Genomic DNA, 10,518 nt, shown 5'->3' with positions numbered 1-10,518 from the left:
GCCACACTCTGCATCACACATCTGCAGTTTGACCACCCCATTTGCATCAAGGGGAAGTGAAAATGGGGGTCCTGGCTTGACAACTGACAGGCCAACCCACACCTTTTGGGAGGCTGGGGTGCAGCAGCTGGTTGCTGGCATCCAGAACTCAGCCAACCCGGAGAAGTCTGGGTTTAGATGGCTGTTCCTTTAACCTGCCTCCTACCAACACTCCAGCGCCTCCAACTGGTCCAGAATGCTCAGCAACTGGACCACACAACCTCATCCAGACCTTCGCTTCATCAGTACCTATTGTGCTGGCACTGAAACCCACAAGAGAGACAAGGAGAGCTGATGGCGGGGGAATTGCCATCTCTCCGGTTTCTCCCCTCCAACTGTTGAGATGCAGACACCTCAGTAGTATTTGGGTGGCCTACATAGCAACCAAGGCCCTTGGGGCAAAAAGCTACAAGTGATGAGCTCCCCCCCCCCCACCGCTCGCTTGACAACCCAGTTCTGCTTTGCACAGAACCAAGCCTCACTGCCTGTAGATAGGCAACAGCAGGCCTGAAGCCAAGTACACGCTCAGGGTGTTGCCAACTGCCAGGAATCCCTTTGGAGGGCCCAAAGCCACATTTGTTCTATGGTGGGGTGAGCCTGTGCAGCCTCCCAGGGTTAAGCGACCCCACCCACTGCCTGCAGGCCACCCGCTTTGGACCCTCCAGCCGCCGCCCTCCCATCTGCCAGCAAATCAACTGCACTGCCCTCTGGTGACCGACAAGGCACTAGGACTGGATGAAGTGGGGCCTGCCTCCTGCCAAGGAAGGGAAGGCAGCTCCCTACAGAAGGTGGCGTCTCCATGCAGGGGTGTCCTGGCAACTGCCTGGCAGAGACTCTTCGGAGGAAAGCTGGTCCAAGCTGGTCTGCAAAACCCTCTGCCCAGAGGGATCTTTGTAGCCGCACCCCCCCATGGGGAGCAGAGAGAGACTCCCCTCCAACCTGCCCCAGCAGCTGTGGAACAAACCAGCAAGTTAAGGAACTGACCGAGGGAAGCCGTGTCCCAAGGAAGAGCAGCCATTTCAGGTAGTCACTGCATTTTATTGGAAAACATTGATAGAGTTGTATTTTCACAGCTTGAACTGAACACACCACACCACCTGCTTTCAACGACCACCTCGCTCCAACCTTCCCAAGCGCTCCGGTGAGACTCCTCCACCTGCGCTCGTGCAGGGGCGCAGGAGACACAGGAAGCAAGGGGCCCCGGCCAGATCCGCCAGGGACTGCGCAAAGCACTCTTCATTCACCCGGTTTCAGGGAGACACTGCTGCCTGGTTCAGTTTCCCCTCCAAAACTTCTTTTGATTAAAAAAACGAAAGTGAAAAAAGTAAGAGAAGCGGGTGGGCAGCTCATGCCATTTGCCGCCAAGGAGGAGGGGAGGGCAGGCGCAGGGAGGTGGCAACACCAAGAGCACAGACACGGAAGCAGCAAACCAGAGCCACGACCAAAAAGGAAAAGAAGCGCGACACGGGGGTGGGGGGTGGGACAGGGCAGAGAGGGCGTTCTGGCGCAGTTGGCAGTCACTCAGCAGCGGCTTCACTGTTTTATTGCGGCTCCGTTCCAACGCCTCCCCCCCACCCGCCCCCCCCCCAAGCTGCCAATCAAAAAGCATCTGCCATCACCACACACGGGGCAGCACACCCCACTTGGCCCGGGAGCATCAGGTATTTACACAGCAGCTCCGATGTCTGGACACAACGCTTAGGAAACTGTAAGGACATTTACAATTTATACAGGGTTAAGAGCAGAGATTGAAATTGTGGGTGGTTAGATTTGGAGTTTTTGCATTTTTCAGAAGAGACAATTGGACACTATCAGACCCCCTCTCCCGCCCCTTCCCAGATCATGATGAATGGAGCTCTCTGGAATCTTACCTTCAGCCACACACTTGTAGATGTTGGGATCGCTTCCCCTCCCCACCCTCCCCAGAAAACTTAAGAAAAAGCACCCAATTCCTTCCTCATACCCCTGATGTTCCTCGGGGCAAGACCTTCTGTGGCGACTGCCAGGTCAACGCACACGACCACGTGGCCAGACGCATGCAACACGATTAAGGAGGGTTCTGCGCTCTCTCCACCCCTATCATGTGGATCCCGGAAAGAAAGAGAAGCAATCGGTGCCCTGGGAGACAGACCAGCTCCGACTGCAGAACAGAAGACCCAATGGAAACAAAGACATCCACAAGGTTAGGGGGCTCTTGGGGATTTTAGGGGCTGCACTGGGGCGGGGGGGGGGGAGAGGAAGGAAGGGGGGGAGGAAAAGCAAGAAGAGGAGGAGGGAGAGAGAGATGAGTGCAATCATGCAGCTTGGGAAGGGTTGGTTTTTTAAAAGAATTGCTTGGTCAGATTTATTCCACAGTCGATTGTTTGCTTAGAACCAGGTTACTTAAGTAGAGAGAGTGTGTTGGAGAAAAAGTATCGAAGGAGAATGGGCATTGCCAGCCGCCCACTCTGCAGGCTTCACTTTGCAGTCATCATCTGCACAAATTCTGCAAGAGACAGAGGCCAAGGAGGGGCAGTGAGTAAGAGATGCCTAGCCAACCCCCACCCTTCCATGCTAGGAGTCCCTTGATCATCTCAGCCTAACCCTCTGGCCCAGACAACCACCTTGACGATGCTCACAGAAAGTGCAATCTGGTTCAACAGGCTTCAGTTCCTGAACTCCTCTGCCAGGAGAAAAGTGCAGAGGAGCGAGGCAGGAGCACCTGGCCCTGGATTCTTAAGTGTTCCAGTTGCCACTATCACAAGCAAACCTACCTGCTCCCCTCTTTCCAGCTGCCTTACGCCAAGCTCGACCACTGACCTGATCTAGCCCAGGCACTTGCACACCATCCAGAAAGCTGAAGTTAAGGCAACATGTCTACCACCCAGACAAGTCCTTAAGGTTCAGAGGAACATAGGAAACTGCTTTGGCCCTTGGCCCATCTACTTCAGTACTGTCTTCCTAGACTGGCAGCGGCTTCTCAAGGGTTGCAGGCAGGAGTCCCTCTCAGCCCTATCTGGAGATGCTGCCAGGGAGGGAACGTGGAACCTTCTGCATGCAAGCAAGCAGGCACTTTCCCCAGAAGCAGCCCCCCCCCTCCACACACACACACACCCCCGGGAATCTCTTCCAGTGCTCACAAGGCTCTGCATGGCGCCCTCGGCCTAGCAGCACCTCAAGACCGCAGACAACCTGGTGACTGCACAAAGCTGATTCAGTGGCAGCAGACAAGCTCCTCTGGATCCCAGCCCTTACCTTCATAGTTGACCTGCCCGTCCCCGTCAATATCTGCCTCCCTGATCATCTCGTCCACTTCCTCATCGGTGAGCTTCTCTCCTAGGTTTGTCATCACGTGGCGCAACTCAGCTGCACTAATGTAACCATTCCCATCCTGGAAGCAAGGGGACGCGTTAGTAGTGGTGGTGGTGGTGGGTGTCACCTCTCAGCGCCTTCTGCTGTGGACGTTCCAGCTTCTTTAGGGAAGGGGATATGGCAGCTTCCTTCCCAGCTACCCTCACAAGGATATGGGGTGCATTTCAGGTCAGTGAAGCAGCACCTCCACCTCCCCCCACAACAAAGGCTGGGAGCCTCACCTTATCAAACACTCTGAAAGCCTCCCGGATCTCCTCCTCGCTGTCCGTGTCCTTCATCTTCCTTGCCATCATGGTCAAGAACTCCGGGAAATCAATAGTGCCATTCCCTAAAACAGCAACCAGCATTGATAAGATGAAGCTGGCATCTCAGGACCTCCAAGCTGGGCGTTCTGTACCTGTCAACCTTTAGGCAAAGCAACCCTTGACAACAGAAGCCCCATTAGAAGAGAGTTCAGTCCCCATCACTTAACTGGCTGACTCTGTGCTTATGCTGCAACGGTCATTTTCTAGTTCCCTCTACTTTCTCGTTGTCCTGGTTCCAGAAGGGAAAGCAGTGCAACCAGGAAGCCAGTGGCTGCTCAAACGTCCATCTGGAGAGCAAGCACTGAAGACCTGCAGGAGTCCTCCTTGTTCAAGCGGCTGATATCTGGTAGGTCCTTTGGGTTTTATGACTCTCCGTTTTTAGCTTTTTATTAATACCTTCTAAAAAATGTAAGATGTGGCTTTAGCCTGGTCTTTTGATGCGTTTGAATTTAATAAGCTTTCATTTTACCTTGTATCTAATTTATTAATGTTGTGAGCTACCCCAAGCAGTAGTATACCGGAGGGGTGGGGCATAAATATTTCAAACCAATAAATAAATAAGCAGTCATTTTTAGTCTTTTATTGTCAGTATTCAAACTATGATTAAGCATCTTGGACAACACCATGGAAAGGCAATACACATGTTTTAGAAATAAGCTCCTCCCTGCAGATGGCATATTTAAGACCCCCCTTCACACCAAATGTGCTTAAGATCTCTTTGGTACAAGCCAACCTTGTGGCCCCTACAAGTCAACATGGTGGAGCCTCCCAGAAGTGGAACCCCCCACCCCCACCCTGCCCAGGCACCCCCTACTCCACTACTGAGCTCTCATGTCATTCGTCTGCAGTTATGACAGGCCACTTGAGCTCGCCTGGTTGCATTCAGTAAGCTAGTCTTCCTCTCTCTCTCCTACCACTTGACCCACTTCTCAAGACTGGTGGCCACTGACAACCACCAGGAGCAGAGGCAACCGCAGAGGAGGTGGAGAGGCTTGTTGGGCTAGTAACCAATTGCTCTCTCTCCTGCCGACTTTGCTCCCCAACCTAAGCAAGCCAAACTCAGCTGAATTCTTGCATCAAGTACTTGCAGAACCTTCTGGCTGCCCATGGTGCAGAATGTACAGAATTACTCACCATCAGCATCCACCTCATTGATCATGTCTTGCAATTCTGCCTCAGTGGGATTCTGCCCCAGCGACCTCATCACAGTGCCAAGCTCCTTAGTGGTGATGGTGCCATCCCCGTCCTTGTCAAAGAGGGAGAAGGCCTCCTTGAATTCTGGAGAAAAGGCAGGGATGCTCAGAACCACACAGAGATCCTCCATCATTTCACTTCATTCACTTTTATCCTGCTCCATTTCTTAGGAAAGCTCAAGCTGGCTTGCAAGGATTAAAACCAACACCACACACCAGTGTGTGCATCACCAGCAGTTATCCTGGAACATACTTACTTCAATCCCTTCCCAAGTACTTGGAAGAACTACCAGTCCTTCACCTGTATTCTTTTTGCAGGGAAGTTAAGGCCCCACTTCCACACCCCAACTTGAGAGCCAGCTTCAAGCAAAAGAAGGGGTGCTGCTGTTTGTTCCCAGTCCCCAGATCAATGCAGCATGCAGAGGGAGTGCACCAGCTAAGCCAGTCCAATCTTGCAGCAGCAATCAGGAGACCTTACCTGCAATCTGCTCTTCAGTAAGCTGGTCAGCCTAGAAGAGCAGAGAAAGAGGGACATTAATTGCAGAGTCACAGCCACTCTTCAAATCAAGTCCTGGTATCTGTCTTCAACCTCCCAGTCCAGATAAGCCAATGGGGGCCCCTACAGCTCGTGTCCCTTCTCCCACCCTGCATGTCAGAACATCAAGTGCTCAATACACCACCCAGTTTTCCCTGCCTACCTGGGACTGTAGAAACCACCAGCAGGCTGCTGTGCATGGCTTCTTGGCTGCACTGGGTGTGGTGGTTTAGGCCCATTCAAGTTCTTATGCTCGAGAGTCACCCCGCTACGGACTGGGGCTCCTGCTACATTAACACACTGGAGGGAGCCTCCAGCACACTGCTCCCTGCCCCTCAGCCATGGGCCCCACCAGTGGTTCCCTCTAACAGGGATTCCCAGATGTTGACTACAACTCCCATAATCCCAAAGCAAAAGCCACTGCAGCTAGGACTTCTGGGAGTTGTAGTCCACAACATCTGAGAATCCCCGTTAGAGGGAACACTGGCCCCCATTCCGTGTCTCTCCACCAACTACTGCCTGCTGTTACCCTGGTCCCCAGCAGGAAATGTGAACCTCCCTCATCAGCAAGGAGCTAGGGCAGAACTGCAGCTGGGAGGTGGCAGGGGCATCACCAGGACAAGCCACCTGCAAAGAGCCATTCAGTTTCTCAGCCCCAGTGGCCGACTTGTTCTACGACATTCTTCCACAGCCAACCTCAGGCTGCTTTCCTGAAAGCCATCAGAACATATCTCATCTTTTTCTAGGGCCCCAAGATCTCTTTAGGTCCATCTTCAGATACTGTAGGGCAAGAGTACAAAAGAGCTGAGCAAAATTGTGGGGGGTGGACTGCAATGTGGTGGAATCTTTGTTGAGGAACTTGGGTATTTACAGATACAGAGATTGCATTTGGTAACATGCTGTAATATTCTGAAATTTGATGCCCTCAAGTCCACGCCCACTTTGCCCTGAGCAAGCAAGGCACCACTGAGGCCCTGTCCTGGAACACCCCCACCCATTGGCTGGCTCTACCAGGCCATGGTGCATCCCAAGCAGACCACAAAAGGGGCTTACAAAGAGCAACCGCCCCAGACAATTTACACAGAGGAGGAGAGCAAAAAAGCCATAGGATCAGGAGTCCATTTCAACTGGGAGAAATTCTTCTCCAGCCCAATAGTCAGCCAGATGCCAAACCTAAGCAAAACTCTCTCCAAGGAATCCTTAACCTTGACTGGGTTAAGAAAACTGGATACAGAAAGTCAGTATCCACTGCCGCAGTTTCAGGAGGCTAAGGAGAATCCAAGCTCAAGCGCCTTCCAGTCCTTCACAGGCTGCAACGGAGAGCTCCAAGTCCTTCCCAGATATGTTCTTGTGCACGTGATGACCAAAACCTCAGAAAGTCATGAATCCAATCACAAGGTTTCCTGATGCTCATGTTTACGTTTTATGGAGGAAACTTGGGCCTCTGAAATGAGAGGCTGTGTGGTGTGGCAAATAGTCTGGAGGAATCAGAAAGACCTGGGTTTGATCCTTGCTTAGTGACCTTGGACCAGCCACCAGCTCTGAGGCTCACCCACCCAACTGCACTGTAAGAGGAGGGGGAAGAAGGGAACACCCCTCTCAACTCTTGTGCGGAAGGGCAGGATACAAATGCAGAAGAAAGCAAAAGTACGGCTTCTCAGCATCATCCAGGTGCTCAGTCAAGTGCCTTCTCCAGGAGAATCCACATGCCTGCCTTACCACCTCGCCATGGGACTTCTGGGCATCCCACCCAGGTGGCACCTCTTTGCCGCATTCTGCCTGGCTGGAGTTGGCTGCGCCATTCAGACTCCTGCATTGGCTCACAAGGAACCCGACTGCAGCTCACCCCAGTGACAGTGCACTCGTGAAGAACTCCAGCCTTCCACTTTTGGAAAGCAGAGAGTGGCCACACAAGGACTGCTTGGCCATTCCTCGTGGAATGCAGGCAGCACCAAGGACTGCCAAGGATGCAGCACTCCAAGTGGTGCAGCCTGGAAGCCGGGGTGGGGGTGGGAGGTCCCCTGGATAAAGGTTGCAAACCAGCCCTAGTCATTCCTCCCCACCCTCTGGAAAAATCCAGTTTGGTTCAAGACAAAAGGACTTTCTGCAAGCAACCTGGGTCTATAGTGGGGTAAGGTAAGTGGGGCTCAGCTAAGTAGCCTGCAGTGGACTCAACAGCCTTCTGCCAACAGAGAATTCCAACTCTGCAGCCAGGGAAAGGTTTTATTCCACTGCGCCAGAAGGTCACATCAGTGCAGGAAAGAGGGCCAACATGAAAACTCAACGGGTCCCATCCTGCCTTTGAGCTCCATCACAGAGGGCAAGTAGGCGATTGGGGCAGAGCAGCAGCCTTATTTGGGGCCACAGCTCTACACCTTCAACTCTTCCACCCCAACTAAACTTCTTGGATCTCATAAGCTATGCAGGGCCTGCTGAAAGAGACACACAGGGAAAGGGCAATGGTGGCTGCACAGCACAAGGGTGTGTCTCCAGAAGTGACTTTTGGCGCTTCTACCCCAAAGTCTGAGGCCATTTTAAGATCAGGAAAAGACAACCCTGGCATTTGCTCCCCAAATCCCAATCCGGGGGCTCTCCTTCCAGGTTTGCTTAACAAGCTCTGCAACACGAGTTTGCCAGAGGGAGATGGTTGCCCTTCAGGACCTTTCTAGACAGCTTAAGTAGAAAGATGCTCTCCAAAGCAGGTTAGCACAGCAAGAGCAGCCAGTCAGTTTCAGATTTCTCTCATGGCAGCTGACAGCTGACCAAGAAAAACACAGCCCCAAAGAAAAGACAGTCTCCCATTTTGCAACGGGCTGAGGAAGGCTCCAGCAGTGGAATGAAGGCATTAGTGCGTCATCCATGCGCCGGAAGCTGCAATGCGGGGGGGGGGGAGGGAGGAGGCGAGAGGCTGGAAGGATCCAGGGTTTCTTTACAAGAGAGGAGTGCCCATGGGGCGCCCGTTCCAATCTTCCTTTCCGCTCATAAACACTGCAAGGCTGAGGACCAAGCTTAGCGCTCCGGTCTCGGCTAGGTGTGCCCTCAAGATGGGACAGAATTGAAGCATTGCTCTGTGCTGGTTCAGAAAGGCAGACATCTTCAAGGCAGCGGGCCTTCCGTCTGTACTGTTCTAGCCAAATGCTTCTGCAGAAGTCGAGTTCCCTTCCTCCAGACTTCACACCTCCTGGCAGCCCTCCAGAACCACAACCCGCCCCCTCCAAAGGCTACAGGGACTGGATTCCCTGGCCTCTTCCTCACATCACAGAGTAGTCTGAGCATTGTCACCCAGGAGTGGACTGCTCGCCATGAAGCAACTACGCCACTGAGTTCACTTCCCCAAGCCAGTCAGTGCCGTGACACTGAACTAGAGAGACTGTGCTCCGAGCTGATTTGGCCTGTCCCTTGGTTCTGCTGAGCTGGCATTTCCTTGTCCAGGCAAATCAACATGGCTTGGCGAGGGGCAGGCTGGACAAGTGTCCAGCAATACCGCAGCATCTGGGATTCCCAGCAGTCAAGCGGCTGCAGAGCTGCCCAGTAATCTGAATGGGAGACACTGGGAGCCTCCCACAAGAGGAATTTCAAAACCAAGCACACTGCTCAATGCACCTTTGCCAAGACCCACGCCCCCATTTCCCTACATCCCTCAAAACAAAGCTGACCACATCCAAATATGCACAACTCCTCCGACCCAACTCACAGAAGGACCACCCCCTCCATGCACTGCAGAAGCAAACTCAAGCACTCCATGCCTAGCTCCATCCAGACCAAAGAGACGTCATATGAGGTGGTCCAAAGACCACCAACCCTACACATCCAGCCTGGAAGTCCAGATCCCAAGCCATCTCAAGACACCCTGCCTTCAGTGCCTTGCACACACCGCTGCCCACTAGAGTTCGCTCCACCGCCCACCCCTCTAGTGTGGGCCCCATCAGGCTCCCCAGCCCACACCTTTCGCCCCACAGCCACCTCCTCCAAAGCCCCACTGGCTGGCCATGGGCAAGCTGACGTCTCCCACACAGCCCCCTCAGTGCCAGGCACAACCAAACCTCCACCCGCCAGCTGCCCCCTCCGCTGCTGCACAGGAGCTCTGCCCTGCACCGCAGCCAACAACACTCCTCTGAGAAAGACCAGCCAAGCAGATGCCTCCAGAGGCAGCCGCCGCCCAGGACAGGCCCCACCACGAGCATCCCTCCCCCCCCCGCACATGCCAAGGGCCTCAGCCGCCTGCAGTGGGCTCCCTGCCCCAGATGCTGAACCCACAGGCACTCGGCCGGCCCCCGCCCCCTCCACCCACGAGCTGCTGCTGCTGCTACACGCCCCACCCCCTCAACACCTGCCCCCCCGCCCGAGCCCAGCCTGTCCCCTCTCTGCCCCCCCCCAGGCTCTGCCCCTTCGCGCCCCCCTCCCCTCCCCACCCCAGCCCGCCCCACCCTTCACATCAGGCCAGCGGCTCCCCTGCCCCCTTCTGCCCCATGGGCCCCGAGCCCTACTGCCCTTCGGCCCAGGGCTCCCACGCCGAGCCCTGCCACCCAACACCGCCCCCCCAAGCACTGCGCTGGGGGTCTCCAGCAGCAGCCCCCTCGACCCGCCCCACCCCCCAGGCCTTCCCCTCGGACTCCCCCCGCACCCAGCCCCCCCCCCACTCAGCTACCTGTCTGGTTCCCCCCTCCCCTCCCCTCCCCCCTCCAATGGGGGCTCCCCCAGGGCTGGCCCTGCGGCTCCCAGCCCCCGCTCACCATGGCTGGGTCCGGGTCGGCGGCAAGAGCGGAAGCGTCCGGGAGCTTCGGGGAGCAGCCGCGGTAAAGGAGGCAAGACTAGAGCAGCACTGGCCGGAACCCCGCGAGCCGCCTCGCCACCACGCACTGCGCGCGCGGGATCCCTCCGCCAACGGCCGCCTCGGCCCCGCCCCGCTCCCTATCCGAAGCGGCGGAGAGCCCCGCCCCCTTCCGTCTGCGGCCAAGCGCTGGCTCGCCCGCGCTGGCCCTGCCCACTTTTCCTCCTCCTCTTTGCGGGAGAGGGGGGACTATTTGCTGCTCTCCCGCCTTCTCTCCCCCACGCACCGCTCCGCCTCCCGGCGGAAGGATACAGTATTGTGAGT

At 55.2% G+C, this 10,518-nt stretch overlaps 1 protein-coding gene across 1 annotated transcript; it reads right to left on the bottom strand.

Annotated features, from left to right (window-relative positions):
• Positions 1-1,056: 1,056 nt before the first annotated feature.
• Positions 1,057-10,302, bottom strand: CALM3 (calmodulin 3). The gene is made up of 6 exons (XM_053267958.1): positions 10,157-10,302; positions 5,367-5,397; positions 4,830-4,973; positions 3,612-3,718; positions 3,274-3,409; positions 1,057-2,524 (listed from the first exon to the last, which is right to left on the bottom strand). Exons 1-6 carry the CDS (start codon positions 10,157-10,159, stop codon positions 2,496-2,498), a joined length of 450 nt encoding a protein of 149 aa, XP_053123933.1. The 5' UTR covers positions 10,160-10,302; the 3' UTR covers positions 1,057-2,495.
• Between the last annotated feature and the right edge of the window lie 216 nt (positions 10,303-10,518).

The sequence above is a fragment of the Hemicordylus capensis genome, chromosome 7 (genome assembly GCF_027244095.1).
Source record: "Hemicordylus capensis ecotype Gifberg chromosome 7, rHemCap1.1.pri, whole genome shotgun sequence".
Classification (NCBI taxonomy): Eukaryota; Metazoa; Chordata; class Lepidosauria; order Squamata; family Cordylidae; genus Hemicordylus; species Hemicordylus capensis.
Note: the sequence above shows the minus strand (reverse complement) of the source record. Positions and strands in the feature narration are given on the sequence as shown.

Excerpts from the sequence above, each read along its gene's own strand:
- CALM3 (XM_053267958.1), bottom strand. Across the intron at positions 4,974-5,366 it reads TACTGAAGAGCAGATTGCAG|AATTCAAGGAGGCCTTCTCC; the intron begins GTAAGGTCTCCT and ends CCTTTTCTCCAG. Across the intron at positions 3,410-3,611 it reads CTTTCAGAGTGTTTGATAAG|GATGGGAATGGTTACATTAG; the intron begins GTGAGGCTCCCA and ends CCTTGCTTCCAG.